We start from the raw sequence: 16,463 nt of genomic DNA, 5'->3' as shown, positions 1-16,463 counted from the left end.
AAAAGAATTGAGTTAACTAAGTTCATAAAAAATACATAAACAACTATAACTCATCAAACTAATTAGATTTATTAGATCAACTTTGAATATATTTTGGAAATATATTTGTCTTATGTGGGAAATGTTGCTATGTATAATTTTGTCTCTCTTTTTTTTTGAAAAAAAAGCGATACAATTTTTTTTTGAAAAATTTAAAGATGTAATTTCTCACTATCTAACTAAAATAGCTTACATTTGGGGCATAGTCCGGGAGTAGTAAAACTGATGTGATCGAGCATGTGTTTGACACGCATTGCATACACCGCTTGGTTATCGAACATCTTCAGTAAATCGCACTACAACATGACTCATTATACAAGGCGTTTAAAAATGCCTCCAAAAGTGATCAAATCGCCTTTAAAAACCTTTTGAGGCATTTTTTAGAATGCCGTCTATAACATGGAAGTAAAAGGTCTTTTAAGGCGTTTTTTTGTAATGCCTTTTAATATCAACCTTTAAAGGCATTTTCTAGCTGCCTAGAAAAGTTTTTAGAGGCACTCTGGAATTTGCCTTCAAATATTGATGGAGGCATTATTAGAAATACCTCCAAAACCAAGGTATCCATGCAACCCTTTTGACCAATATCAAATTAGCACATTAACAATGAGAGCATACATCAACGTTGGATGCATCCAAACTTTAAAATCTTTCGTACAGACACAAGCTTTCGTACAGAAATCTAAACAACTATGGATTCAGCAGTGGAAGACCACTACGACTTCACTGCAATGATTCAAATATTTAGTCAAGAGAACAAAACATCTCCAATCCATAGTCACATCTCCAATCTTTCATACAGACTTTGGTACTGAACTACTCTTGTGCAGTCATAAAATTCTCCTGGGTGCTGTTTCTCGAGTCCAGCTGACAAGCCTTTCAAGCTCTTGACAATAACATGCTCAAATGACAAAAGACATAACTCACAGTCTCATACTATATAAGTACTAGTACCAGAAAGAGAATGGCGACACCACCACCAACAAGCTTCTTCCCCCTGTCTTAGAATGGTTTTCCCCTGACAATATAAACTGCAGAGAAGGAAATGGTTGGAAAAGGAAAGCACAGGGTATCGGAAGGCAAGTTGAGAAAATACTGAAGGAAGCATATTCAGACCTAAAAGTTTTCAAAACATTGGAGAATCCGTATTGACATATAAACTTGTCAGCAGGTTAATAGATAAAATCTTTGGTAGTGAAACTTGTGAATTACCGTACTACAAGCAGATTAATAGATAAAATCAGTAATAACAATCTTTTTCTTCTGGCATATTGTGAACCAGTATTTAGCGCCTTTGTGTGTGTTGAATGCTTGCTTGCTAGATTCAGGATAAAGAAGCTCCATTAGAGATGGACCAGAATGATCACAGACATTCCCAATGACGAAAGAGCTCTGACCTGGAGAAAAACATGAGTGGCCTGGAGAAAAAGTAGACTTCATATCTTCCTTACAGTGACCTGGGGTCCTTGACCCCTCTTGTTTCCGCAAAAAAAATGAAGGGACCAAATAACCTTAGGCTGGGATATCTCATCCGACTATAACGCTCATGTGTCGCTGCTATTTACACGCTGCAAATGGTGAACTGAGTGAGTTCCAATCCATAGTGTATGTCAGAAATTACAGCTCCAAACTATAATAAAGATAGATATTGAAGATTTATCAGATATCTATAACACTGAACAGAAGAATCCATATGCACAAACCATATAACGGTCAATAGAGTTTGGTTATTAATTTTATATATAATTTGGTTATTTTCATGAAAATTACAATTATATTAGTCAAGAAGCCCAGTCAAATGAATATTATCAACAGTCAGGATTACCACAAAACTACCACTAAATCACAATAGGTAACTGAACTTCACTTCAGCAGTTGATATCAGAAAAGTAGCAGTCCCCAAAATTAACCAAGCAACTAAAAGTTAAGTACAGGGTCATGACTATAGTAGTCGTTGCAAAGTTCATATGGTAAAGATCATAAACAACAGGAGAGTGAGCTACTGATATATGCTAACTGAATAACCGTAGTTACTGGCAAGCAGCTGGATATTCACCAGATCTTATATTCAGGAAACCTTGTTAAGCTTTACAGCTAGACTGATAGCAATCAAGCTTAGCATTACTCTACTAAGTGAAACATCCAAAAAAAAGAAGTAACAGGCAGCAAAACATTTTGTAGCAATAATACTGCATGGAGAATTATCCATCACATATGCTGCGGCATGCCAATTAGGAATTTCATGTCATACATGTTGTCGTGCAGCGTCAATCACTTAGGCCAAAGGCACACCGACGAGGAAGGAGATCATCATGAGTGCTAGAGAGGTAACCTTGGAGGACAAGCACCTGTAGATAATATAGGGATTTGCATCTCAGTGAGGTCACGTGGGTGAAGGTAGATCGATGGAGGATGTCAGAAATTCTTATTACCTTGAGCGCATTTTATCAAACACATGTTGGGCGGAATCCATGTCGATGCAGACACCGTCATCATGCCCGATTCCGTATTACGCAGTGGTCTTCATGGAGTAGCACTTGAGGATACGGCGTACCTGACGAAGCCGACGCTTCAGAATCTCGATGAATCCAGCAATCTCCCCGCGCCGCCGCAGTTGCGCCGTGCTCCCCATGACGCCTGACGCAGTTGCGCCGTCTTCTTCGCGTCGCCTCCCCCGCAGCTGTGTCGTCCTCCTCGCGTCGCCTGAGTCTGACGCAGTCACACCGCCTACCCACAGCTGCGCCGTCCTCCCCGCACCGCCTGAGCCTGACGCAGTCATGCCACCTATCCACAGCTGTGCCATCCTGTAGCCGCTTCGTCCTCCCCGCGCTGCCTCCCCGCAGCTGCGCCGTCCTCGCCGGTCCCCGTGCTGCCCGGCGCAGGCGAGCTGCCTCCCCACAAAGGCCCGAGCTGGATCAGACTTTCCATAGTTGCGCAGTCCCTTGAACCCTATCGCAACAGGGGAGGTCGTGTTTTTTTTTTAAAAAAAAGTAACACTTGACGGCTTGAGAAGGCACTGGAGGATAATGGGGCTTGAAAGAAGACTGGCTGTTACGCATATAGCACAGGGAAGGCACTCTCAGAAAACACCTCAAAATGTCGTAGGTAACTAAGGCATTTTTGATAAAAACGCCTCTAGATATTGCAGCTATTTAAGACATTTTTTAGTTTAGCCTTTAAAAAATACTTTTAGAGGCATTTTTAGAGGAATGCCTTTATACAATAAGAAGTTAAGGCATTTTGAAAAAAATGCCTCTGACAAAATGCCTTCTATTAATAGATATGTTGTAGTGTCGTCGAATTTGCCATGCATATGCATGAAGAATAGTGTGGCCATATCTAAGATCTCATAAACATAATTAGGGATACAAGCAGGCTTGTCAGTGAGCCCACAAATAGACTTAATTTTTGCACACAAATAGACTTAATTTTTGTAGGTTCTGTGAAAATATGCCAAAAAAAAAACTATTTACGGGCTCACGGATTGGTCTGCTTGCCGTACGTCCAGTGTGTCTGATTCCAATTTTCCAGCCTCATATAAAACCAGCACAGATCCAACTTCACACGCATTGGATATGGACAACAAACGTAACTGAATTCACAAGCGATATGCCTAGCTAGCTGAATCTAGCTACAGTATGTCGTTAGTCAGATATCATCATCCATGTCCTTTGCCATTGCCATCGCTATCAAAGATGGGAAATGTGATAAGTTCCACGTCACCACTACGCAGTATTAATAAGATTATGAGCATATTTTATGTTATATATATATATATATAAATATAAGTGCTATTCTACACTCTAGGTGTAGAATACTATTCTACACCAAACTACTATACTGAACAGATTTCAGTATCGTTCAGTATCCGCGTTTCAGTATTGTTCAGTATTTCATGATCCTGTGTGTAGTATTAGATGATACTAAACGATGTTCAGTACTGCTCAGTGTAGAATAATATTCTACACCTAGTGTATATATATATATATATATATATATATATATATATATATATATATATATAAGGGTGTATCTCAAGCACACGTGACTGACCAGCTGCATATCCATCAAGTGACAGGAGGAGCCGTTCGATTTTAATCCAATGGTGTAGCAGTTGTCTTTAAGACTTTAACCTCTCGTCCTAACCTTCTTCCTCATGTTTAGTCGTCCCACCTGCCCCGACTGGTCTTATTTTCCAGTTCTTCCTCCATCATCGATGGCCGTGCTCTCCTCATCCTCGTCCTCGTCGCCCTCGCCGTGGGCGCCATCTTCCCCTCTCCCATAAGCCACGACAAGCTTCAGCAGCAACCTCTCTCTAGCCATGGTCCCTCGTCCTCCCTGGCCCGGCCACCACCGCCGCTGCTAGGACTCCAAAGCCTCCCGACTCAAGATGGCAAGGGGTACGTACCCGACAGATAGTGGCCACCCGTATCCGCACCCGCAAGGTCTAAATTTTACCTGTCAGGTTACCCGTACCCGCACACGGGTAGGAAAATGCTCCCATACCCGCACCCGCGTGGGTAAATTCTACCCGACGGTAACCCATACCCGACAGTATACCTAAAAATTACATATAAATATCAAAAATTCACATGCAAAAATAAATCATTACAAGCCTCCACCAAGTTACAAACTAACATTCATATAATGGCATCGAATTCATATATATACTATGAGGGTTTAGTTGGATTTGGGCCAAATTCATGGGCTATATGAGCTAAAATGACAAGGGTGACTTGTTATTTTGGCAGGTGTTTTTTACCCACGGGTAGACGGGTATGGGTAGTATGCACCCACACCCGTACCCGCCATATCCGATGGGTATAAGCTTTTGCCCAATAACATACCCATGGGTAGAAAATTAATTCCATATCCGTCTCTTTATCGGGTAAAACTCGTCGAGTACTCAGATTTCGGGTACTCATTGCCATCTTGACTCCCAACCTCCTTCCCCATCGCCTGCCCGGACCGCCTTCCCCGGCCAAGCCCTTCTATGCTCGCCAGAGTTGGGGAAGAAGGGGTGGGCGCATGGCCGTTGGGCGCGCGTGGGAAGGGACGTGGGCGCTGGGGAGTAGGTCACCGGGTGCGGAGAAAGTGATTAGTGAGAAGTCAATTATCTGGCGACTGCAAGGGAGTACTTTTGTATATATAATCACGTTCTCTCACGTCACTAGCTAGCTAGTAAAACCTAGAAACGTGACGTCGACTATCAAAACCATCTTTAGTAGGGTGGTGGAGTCGAAAGAGCTAGACTCGTCTATTATTATTATGATATAAAATAAACCTACTACAAACACAGGAAAATATACACATGTGCATGCAATAGGTTAAACATATTTCAAATTTGACATCAATTTTTTTAAAAAATCTAACTTTTTTAGCCATCATCCTCACTTTGTCGTGCCATGCATGGCGACGCAGTAAAGCGGATGACGTGGCACATGGCTAGCCCATGGACGATGACGTGGCATGGCCTGCCGCGCTACAAATCTTGGTGTGACACTACCACGCCATTGCCCACGGCGCGGCAGGTCTAGGTAAAACTGATGCCAGCGGCTCATCCTACCTCTTCCTGCTGCCCCATTCATGGTTGCCCCGTGGCCCAAGATCTGTGGCGCGGTAGGCTCTGCCACGTCAACCGCCCAAGGCCCATGCATGTACCGCGTTATTGGCTCTGTCGTGCCACCATGCATGACGTGACAGATCGAGGATGACGCGTTGTGGCTGGTGGCGCGTCCAAAAAAGTTAGATTTTAGAAAAAAATGATGTCAAATTTGAAATATGTTACAAAATGCTAAAAAAATTCTGCAAGAGAAATCACGAGTGTACTAGTAATGATGTACACATACTTCTGGTATTTTTAAAAAGTAATATTTAGTAGCTAGGCATGCCTGTAGTAGAAGGCAAAGCAGAGAATCCATGAATGTTTTTAAAAATGAAACCGGCCCATGATGATGTATATATTGAAAAGAGGATCACAAACCAAAGTATAAATGAGAGTGTAAAGCCGATATCGATCATAATTCATAACCAGGTGGGGAATAAAGCTAAAGGAAACAGCCAGCCATAAAACAAAAATGATACAACAAAAGCCTGCTCGCCCTGAATAAAGCACGACGTAGGCGTCTCACTTCATCTTGGATCTAAGATGGCGTCCTTCTTAATCTTGTGTACGACTCTAGCACCTGAGGTGGCAGCTTTCTTTCTTTATTAATTCCTTATGCACACCTAGCTTGCTCCCAAACCAATTAAGAGTGACCACAGTCTGTTTTGGCACACCAGAAATATAGTGATACTTGACCACTACTTCTTCCATCCAAAAAGAGTGCACATATAATTTTTTTTAGATAAAGGATATGTCATACCCGGCTTCATCTATCGACTGATAGAATCAAGCTAATTGTTACAAAGTATTGCCCGAAGGCACACACGCAGGCTGTAACACAGCAAGTTTACAGTTGAACAAAAGAATAACCGAAACGCCGATAAAGTTTTCACTAAGCATGACCAATATGTCTTGAAGATAACCATCCATTGGAACCAAAGAATTGCAAAGCTGACGACTCTAGAAGCTACCCAACAAGGATCAGCTGATTCCGTAGATCATCATGCCGTTGCAATCTTGCCCATTGCCGAATCCAGTGCGTTCCCCTGAAAAGAACCTGAAAAAAGGATTTTGGTCTACATTTGTCAAAAACTACCTCATTTCTTGTTATCCAAACTGCCCAACAAAGCACAGACGCTACAGATAATAACAATGAATTATACTTTTTGTTTGTTGTTTTTGACCACCTATTAAAAAGGTCAAAAATATATAATTTAGACCTAGTGAAAGTAAAATATATAAATTTGATTAAATTTATAGAACATAACACTACTTCCGTCCCAAAAGTGATGCAGGTTTGAAATTGAATTAAGTCAAACTTTCTCTGTTGAGCTAAGTTTATATGACTTAGGTCACATGATTTTGACTGAGTTTAGGCCTTATTTAGTTTCTAAAAAATTTTAAGATTCTCTGTCACATCGAATCTTTAGACGCATGCATAAAGCATTAAATATAGATAAAATAAACAACTAATTGTATAGTTTGCATATAATTTGCGAGACGGATATTTTAAGCCTAGTTAGTCCATGATTGGACAACAATTACCAAATACAAATGAAAATACTACAGTAGCCAAAGTCAAAATTTAATTTTTCCTCCAACTAAACAAAGCCTTATCAAGAAGACAAAATCTTGAGCAAAACACAATCTTTTTTGGGTGACGGAGACTAGGTTGTAATGACGTGGCACAGTACGTGCTCGATGGCATGGACGTGTTTGTGAGGTGATAAATTTTATGAGGTTTGTTATAATCAAAACTTTGGACCTAAGTCATAAATCACAAACACATTTTTATGACGTGGCAACATTTTTAAGGAGATAGAAAATAAGTGAATTTCATCTAGATGAACCCCTTTGGCATGATTACTAAATCTGTATGAATCATAAAAAATAAAATGTCTATGGATCTATTAATTGAGCATGAAAGTTTCATTCATATTTCATTTCATTTTATATGATGCGGTAGTCTTAAAAACACATAAAACTCTCCGGGAATGGCCTTACATGACAAGCAGACCGTATGAAATTTCATGCATGTGAAAAATCTCTGTGTTTTATTTTTTATATTCACCAAGTCTAAGACATGTGAACACATGTACTTAGGCCTTGTTTAGTTTCCAAAATTTTTCAATATTCCCTAGCACATCCAATTTTGCGGCACATGTATGGAGCATTAAATATAGATAAAAAATAACTAATTGCATAGTTTGCCTCTAATTTACGAGACGAATATTTTAAATCTAGTTAATCCACCATGTTTAGACAATACATGGCCTTATTTGGCCTGGTCACTAGCCAAAACCAAATTAAAATTGAGCCACTACTCCATCACTACAAATGAGATTTTCTCTTGAGGTCAATACCTTACCTAGCTAGCTAGCCCCTATTAGCCATCGACACGTAACCCTACACCCCCTACGCCGTCCCGGCCCTATATATATGCTACGCTTATTCACGGCGTGTGCTCTCTCCCCCTTTGCCCTACTACGCTTGACTCGCAGCAGCGGCACGCGTGACGCCTTCGAGAGGACGACGGCCAGAGTACAGCTGCTGCCATGTGGGCCATCCAAGAGAACGCAGGTAGACCAGGGACCAATCACGTCGCCGCGCGCTTGGCTAGCTAGCTGTGGGAGAAAGCAACAGTGGTAGGGAGAGAGAAAAGCACAGGCGACCTGGCTCCATCGTCGCTGTCTCTCTCTCTCTATCTATCTACACAGGCCGATGGACAGGTAGACAGAGACCCGCCGGCCGGAGAAGGAGAGGAGAGAGAGACTTGCGAGAGAGAGGAGAGGGAGAGACAGAGAGTCAGAGACCGATCTCGAGAGAGGCCGGGTCCGGGTCGATAAAAGGGCAAAAAGGCATAGGCAGATAGCAGCTCGGAGCCATGGCCGTACGCGCATATTACTAGGAGTAGGAGAGGAGGAGGAGCAGCAAATTAAAGGCATATATAGGCAAATAGTGCTACTGCTACGACTAGTGCTCGTAGCCGCTACATACAAGGTGACGAGAGAGAGAGAGAAGGAGAGGAGATCTTGATCTAGTTCTAGCTAGTAGAGTGGTAGCTAGCAGTGAAGAAGAAGAAGGGAAGCTGAGCTAGCTAGGAAGGGGCGGGGATAGGAAGGAATCGAAGAAGAAGAAGCAGCAGCAGCAGGAGCAGCAAGAAGCAGGCAGGCAGGGACGAGATGGGGCGCGGCAAGGTGGAGCTGAAGCGGATCGAGAACAAGATCAGCCGGCAGGTGACGTTCGCCAAGCGCCGGAACGGGCTGCTCAAGAAGGCGTACGAGCTGTCGGTGCTCTGCGACGCCGAGGTCGCCCTCATCATCTTCTCCAGCCGCGGCCGCCTCTTCGAGTTCTCCACCTCCTCATGGTATGGACATGCTAGCTCCGGCCACCTGCCTTATATGGCCCCCTATATACCTCCGCCCCTCCCTTCTTTACCACACGGCCGGTCGGTTTTGCTCCAAGCATCAATCGTTGATTGGATCTTGAAGATCTCTAGCTAGCTCTTCTTGAATCAAAGAACAAACCATCCATGCATGCATGCGGCGTGACATTTTGTGCCCAAGAATTTCATGCATGTACGAAGGCTAGCTTTTTTCCTTTCTGGAATTTGGTGTTCACCCGTAAATCAAGCTCTATATATTTCCCCCCTTTTTTCCTTTCTGGATATATATATAGGCGTCCTGAAATTTCCCAGAAATAATATACTTTTACTGCTTTTGATTTGGGTTTGGCGCTTTTTTAGTGGGATTTCATGTGAAGGCTATCTGTTTTCTTTAGATCTGTCTGGCTTATCACACATGTATCATGTATATAGCCTCATAGTACATACATAGCTCCCTGTATGTTCTTTTTTGGTGTTTGGGGAATTACCGGTTTGGTCATGTTATCGCCATCAGGGCGCGCTCACCTTTCCCCTTTTGTTTCCTGCGCGTGAGTTCAGTAAACTTCAGTTACTAACGTTTGCTATAAAAAGGCAGTGTCAATACAAGATGACAACGCAGATGATGTTCGATCTCTTCCGTCTTCACAATCCGTGTTTGATCTATCTATCTGTAGGCTGCAGCTCTAACCCCTCCTCATCTCTTTTTGAGCGCATGTCAGCAGGGGGTCATTACCTATTTACCTTCTTGCTTCCTACTAGTAGTGATGTAGTACATCGAAGGAGCTAAGCTAGCATGCACACAGCTACCTGCTGGACTGGACCATTCTAACATATCCAGATCTGGTTGTGAACATGAACACATCATTTTTTTTTCTCATGTGTTTGTCATGCAATTTTTTCTAGCTGTGTGCGTTATTATTGCTGGTGAGTCCCTATTCCCTAATAATTCTTCCCTGCTTGGATTTCACTGTTCCATTGAGACCCAACCTTTCTCTGAGTGGCATGGCATCTCACATCTGCTAGCTCTAGCTAGATTCTACTGTTCCATTGAGACCCGTTCCTTTCTCTGCGTGGCATGGCATCTCACATCTCTGCTAGCTCTAGATTACTGTTCCATTGGACCTCGTCTCTCTCTACGTCTTGTCAAATGTCTCTAGGCTCCTCTGTCGTCGTGCAAGCAAGCGGCTGCAGCAGGAGGCAACTGATGAGAGAGAGGCACAAGTAGTACGTACTAGGAGTGGTGTATCGATTGGCCCGTCAGGAGCTATCCCCATGTGCTGGCGTATGAGTCGACCATGGACATTGGGCAGGCATCAGTGTATGCATGCACGCCTGAATCACTCTTTTAGGAAGGCAGAGGCAGGTGCATATGTATCCGGACCATATGAACATCGTGTCATATCGTATGCAAAAACAATAGTTCTAGAGAGTATAATCTGTTGAGAGCGAGAGAAAGTACCAAATTTTAAATCCATGTAGGCTGACAATGCGTGTCATTGTTCCAAAAAGAAGCTGTACTCGCACTGATGATATATAAATGCGTCGGAGGAAGTTGTAAATAAATTTAGGCCTTGTTTAGTTCGCAAAATTTTTTTGTTTTTGGAACTGTAGCATTTCGTTTTTATTTGACAAACATTGTCCAATCACGGAGTAACTATGCTCAAAAGATTCATCTCACAAATTACAGATAAACTGTGCAGTTAGTTTTTATTTTCGTCTATATTTAATGCTCCATGCATGCGACCAAAGATTCGATGTGACGAAGAATCTTGAAAAATTTTAAGAACTAAACAAGGCCTTACTGATTCCAGTTGTCGAGAAACCGTATTGATCAGTCAAGAAAAATCCAATTTTGTATTGACAGGTGTATGCATGTACATGTGTGTTGGTCCAACCTTGTTCATTTGTCTAGTTTAAGTATAACTCAGAATATGATGACTAATAATGAATATATCTTTGATAATTGCTATATATGGTTCTGTGCATGATTAACATTTTGCCATTTATTAATAGGAGGGGTAAAAAAATATATAATGTCATGAAGAGATATGATTATTAGAGATGATATGCTACTGGTATTAATTGGTTTTACCTTTCTCTTAATAAGTGTAAACACAAAGTATTGCATCAAAATTTTAAATTTATTTATGTAAACACATATCAATTGTATAAGTTTGTTGGTGTCTTGTCCTGGAATTGATCCTCAATGCTTGATTTCTCAACAGCATGTACAAGACGCTGGAGCGATACCGCAGCTGCAATTTTGCATCCGAAGCATCAGCTCCACTAGAGGCTGAATTAGTAATCTTTATTATTACCTATTTCTTTTCAATCGCCACTTTTAGTGCATGTGTACACATTTCATGTATGAACAGAAGCATGTTTTTTATAACATAAACACATCTTCTAAGAAAACAGGGCTTAATAATTATTTCTAAAAATATATAAGAGAAATGATACGCACATTGCAATAAATAATATGATGAAATGTAGGGAGATGTGTGACTGTGGGTAGATAATTTTCATTATTAACAAAATAGTAAACACTATGGTTTTAAATAAAGTCCTATATATGAATGGTGTATGGTTGAGTAATAAACAGAAAAGATATACATTCGTGGCATATGTTGTATCTAGGATATTCTATCTACTCCCTCCGTCCCAAATTATAAGTCATTCCAAGAATCTTGGAGAGTCAAAGTTTTTTAAATTTGACCAAATTTATATAGCAAAATAATAACATTTTTGGTACCAACCAAGTATTATTATATTCTTTGTTAGTTATATTTTCATAGTGTACCTATTTTATGACATAAATCTTTATATTTCTCTCTATATTTTTGGTCAAACTTGAAAATGCTTTGACTTTCCAAGATTCTTGGAATGACTTATAATTTGGAACGGAGGGAGTAATACATAATGAAATGCTACCGAGCGGCGGTACTGATGGACATTCTATTTGAGTGTGTATATATATAGTATCTCTACTGTTTATATTTTACACTTTGATCTTTGCGTTTTATGTGCTAGCTAGCTGTACGTGTAATATGTCAGCATGCACCTTATGCGCTAGAGAGGTGGTCCTATATCTCATCATTTCAATTTTGCACTACATTTAAAACGCAACCAATCAGGACATGCATATATATCAGCGACTCCACTTTTGGTCAGTGCAAAGTCATATACATAAATCAACATTTTCAAAATCAAATGTTATATATCTTAATTATTACTAGTAAGGTAGGTTTTTTCTATGCGCGTGCACTAAAACTGAAGACACATTTCTGTATTTATTAATGATCACGATTTTTCTCAAACTAATTATTAGACCTGCTTTTCTTATCCAACAGAATAATTATCAGGAGTACTTGAAGTTAAAGACAAAAGTTGAGTTCTTACAAACAACTCAGAGGTAAGACATTACTTCACCGTCAGTGACTAGCTAATTACTTTACCGTGAGCGCTATGTTGGTTGGAAATTGGGATATATATATCTATCACAAGTAGCAGGCTAATTAGGTTTGGTTATCTTAATCTGCAGAAATCTACTTGGTGAGGACTTGGGTCCACTTAACGTGAAGGAGCTAGAGCAACTTGAGAACCAAATTGAGATATCTCTCAAGCATATCCGGTCATCAAAGGTAGCCAATGAAAAAGTACTTCAGTCAAGCTCAAATTTACCAATTTTCTAACCAGCAGTAATAAACGATGATATATATATATAAGATCAAATTTAGCAATTTCCTAACCAGCGCACAAACATTTACAGAACCAGCAGATGCTCGACCAACTCTTTGATCTCAAGCGCAAGGTGATCAAATCATTTTCAATATTTTTTCTTCGGTTTCGGTGATCTCTCTTCCTAAATTAAAAGACTCCTGGAAATAGTAACCAATAGTGAGGCTTTGCAGGAACAACAACTGCAAGATGCTAACAAAGACTTAAGAAGGAAGGTAATGCATTGTGAATGATAAGGCTCAGCCTGTGAATACATTTTATTCTTAGTGAAGTGGTTGCACCATTTATATATTATATACATGAGCACTTTTTGGCAAACTAAATTCCTCATTCATGAAACAAAGCTTCATTCTGCATATAGAAAATCTGACACAATAAAATTATTCAGGGGAAATAAATGATAAAGTGCTATTTTTAAATCTACACCATTGTATAAATTACTACTGTCTATAAGCTATACCCACGTAGGATCATTTTAAGATATAATATGTATAACTTAGATACAACACACTTAAGATTGGCACGGTTTAAATACCATATAGTGTTGCTTGGTGATACTTATGCAGTAGTGATGCATGCAAAGACACTAAACCCAAAAAAAACCCGTGATAAATGAATTCCTAACATGGGAATGTATATACTAAAATTTCTTTTTTTTTACCGATATGTTGCTAAAACTTCATAGCTATAAATTTATGAATTCATACAATCCTTTTGTACTCCATCAAGAGAAGTTTTATATGCTCTCATTTCAAGTCTTCTATTATATATTGTACCAGATACAAGAAACTAGTGAAGAAAATGTGCTGCGACTGTCTTGCCAGGACATTGGGTGTAGTGGATCTAGTGGGCATGGTGATGAAGCCAACCAAGAACGCCTTCACCTTGCTCTTGATCCTTCCCTGCATATAGGGTGATCATTCTTCACCTGTTTCAAGTACAGAATTTATCAACTAGTAAATTTTTGTTTCCGTATTGTCAGAATAATTGAACAGAACACAACTGAATTGGTAATTCACAGATAAGAAAATATGGAAAGGATTAACCTTACAGTTTTTAATTGGTGAGTATACTTAAAGTGAGTCGCCAGGGTACAAAATGCTCTTGCATATTATCAGTGGAGTGTTTAAAAACTGTAGTACCTGCGAAAAAATCCCCTAAATGCTCTTCCATATTATCTGATCCTTTTACCCCTCTATGTAGGTATCAAGCTTACATGGACCACATGAACAATGATTAAGTTGCTTCTTTGTGCTCTGTGTTCTAGTGCCCATGGATCTTCTATATATGTTGTTGGACGTAATGCTTTTGACAAATCCTCTATATTTAACCATATCGGTCCTAGCTTTATGCTACTGTATTTACTAAACTAAGAACTCCTATGACTCTTTTGTTCAAGAAGAATGATCTGATCATGACTTTCTTGCTAAATAACTACCGTATCCCATTCTGAATATTGATCGTCTATTGAAAAGCAGTGCTTTTGTGTGTACTTTAGCAACTAACATGTGATAAGGTTCTCTTATCATGTGATTTAATGCCATGTTACATGTTTATGTTACTAGTGAGATATTTGTCATAATTTTAATTGATTTATGTTGTGTTACCACTTGTGGAGAAAAACGAAAAAAATGAACCCACCTGATTCAGGCTTTTTAAACATGAAAATAGAAATAGTCAACTAGTAATAGAGGCACACAATAACAATGGAACATATGACATGTTTAGAGCACTTATTATGGCACATAATATAAATTTCAGAGTTTATATTTTAAAAAATACTTAATTTGAAGCTTTATTGACATAACAAAATATGTTCCCAAGATATATCCGAAAATGCCAATCAGCTATTTATGTGGTACCATACAAAAATACAATAGTTTATTCCCATCCACCACAATTTTGTTTTTTTTTGTGCGACCAGGCGTCTGAACTCGTAGAACCATTTCCTCTTTTTGCATGAATAGTTTATTTCCCCTAGTATTGTTCTTGTCATTTCATATCTCTCTCTTTTCGCAGGCATGAGCATATATACCATGTCACTTAATTTTTTGCGAGCTACCATGTCACTTAATTATGGGGTCTAATCTTCTTAATAAAATACACATGAAGCTGTAAGTGTTCTAAAAAAATATTTATAATGGTTGAAAAGACGATGAGAAACGATTAATATGTTTATGGTCTAATACAATATAGTACTACCATTTATGATTGTACAAAACAGTCATTTGTAATACCACGGCAACATTCCCCAACTCCCCAAGCCTACGGCTACCATATGATCTATCACTATTGTTTTCTGAACACTGAACGAAGTTAAGACCCCGTTTGGTTGCCACGGTTAAAGTTTAACTCTCGTCACATCGAATGTTTAGACATATGCATGAAGTACTAACTATAGACTATTTACAAAACTAAAAACACAGTTAGAGAGTAATTTATGAGACACAATTTTTAAGCCTAAATAATCCATGATTGGACACTTATTGTCAAATAAAACGAAAATGCTATTTGTACATATTAAACTTTAACATCTCCAACCAAACATCCCTTAAATTACCCATTGCCCGTTGACCTCACACATATCTACTTTGACATCGGTGTTGACTACACAAGATTCTACCGCCTCAACCATATGGCTAATAACCTAGGCACATGATGGTGAGAGGACACCTTCCCACATCACTTCTCGGTTATCCTATTCGCATATCTTTATCGCCACCACATATATCAGGACACCTTCGGTAACTTCCATCATTGTCTTGCCTAGCGCATACTAGATATGATTAGCCGATTGTGCACAATCCACCCAACTCCCGTGACGTCTTAAGTCTCAAATTGTTTTGTCATCTCTTCCAGCAAGACTGGCCTTACCTGCATTGGTGCAGAAGAACGCCACGTGCATGGTGGTTGGTCACGACATCGTGGACATGGCAGAGACTGAGCTAATGTAGTATATGTGAGGAGGAGTTGGTGGCTAGACGACTGAGCTAAACAACCAACGAACTTAAATATCTTACCCCATAAACTTTCAAGATAGTTTAATTTTCCTCCCTCCCTAAGCTAGAAATAGTTTTCAAGACAGTTCATCCTTTTTATTTTTAAAATATGCTAAATATCCGATAAAAAGGTTTTCAAACCACGTAAAGTATCTATACAGAAGCTTTAAAAAATTACAAGAAAAACTTAGTGATGGATTGAGACATAGAAAACTCAAATAAAATATTTATAGGTCATGAAAGTATCTCTAGAAGTTTTCAAAAAATATATATTTGCCTCTAGAAAAATGGGAAAACATCCAAATAAACTGGAAAAATTCCAAAACATGTTTTTTTGAAAATTATCCACAACTAAAACATAATATGAATTTAGCATTAACTTTATGTTGCATTGTTGTTGGTTGCATCTCATATTTTTGTTTTGGAAAGTTTTTAAAATGCATTATATATCAATTTCATGTTTTGTGAATGTTACATATTTTTCTAGATTTTTTTCCATTTCCTTAGTGCTAAATATATTTTTGTTGGAAGATTCTAGATATATTTTTCCCTAGAAAATTTAAAAGTTTAGAGACATTTTTTCATGGTTTAAAAACCTTACTATCAATTATAAGATTTTATTAAAACTAAAAATGATGCAACCACCTTGAAAAGTACGTGAGGTAATTTAAATAATTTTTATAGATGATGGTTGAGTAGG

At 39.2% G+C, this 16,463-nt stretch overlaps 1 protein-coding gene and 1 long non-coding RNA gene across 4 annotated transcripts; one reads left to right on the top strand and one right to left on the bottom strand.

Moving 5' to 3' along the window:
* On the bottom strand, positions 629–3,041 carry LOC110430870. Of its 3 annotated transcripts, none has more exons than XR_002448267.1 (5): positions 2,469–3,041; positions 2,288–2,384; positions 1,153–1,604; positions 1,011–1,067; positions 629–983 (listed from the first exon to the last, which is right to left on the bottom strand). It is a non-coding gene; the product is annotated as an uncharacterized LOC110430870 (long non-coding RNA). The 3 variants fall into 3 exon arrangements; XR_002448266.1 differs by having other exon boundaries at positions 1,011–1,354; positions 1,434–1,604; XR_002448265.1 differs by having other exon boundaries at positions 1,011–1,604.
* On the top strand, positions 8,398–14,218 carry LOC8070870 (MADS-box transcription factor 5). The gene is made up of 8 exons (XM_002437838.2): positions 8,398–9,008; positions 11,252–11,327; positions 12,377–12,438; positions 12,568–12,667; positions 12,796–12,837; positions 12,938–12,979; positions 13,544–13,677; positions 13,968–14,218. Exons 1-8 carry the CDS (start codon positions 8,824–8,826, stop codon positions 14,002–14,004), a joined length of 678 nt encoding a protein of 225 aa, XP_002437883.1. The 5' UTR covers positions 8,398–8,823; the 3' UTR covers positions 14,005–14,218.

Source organism: Sorghum bicolor, chromosome 10 (assembly GCF_000003195.3).
Source record: "Sorghum bicolor cultivar BTx623 chromosome 10, Sorghum_bicolor_NCBIv3, whole genome shotgun sequence".
Lineage (NCBI taxonomy): Eukaryota > Viridiplantae > Streptophyta > Magnoliopsida > Poales > Poaceae > Sorghum > Sorghum bicolor.
Note: the sequence above shows the minus strand (reverse complement) of the source record. Positions and strands in the feature narration are given on the sequence as shown.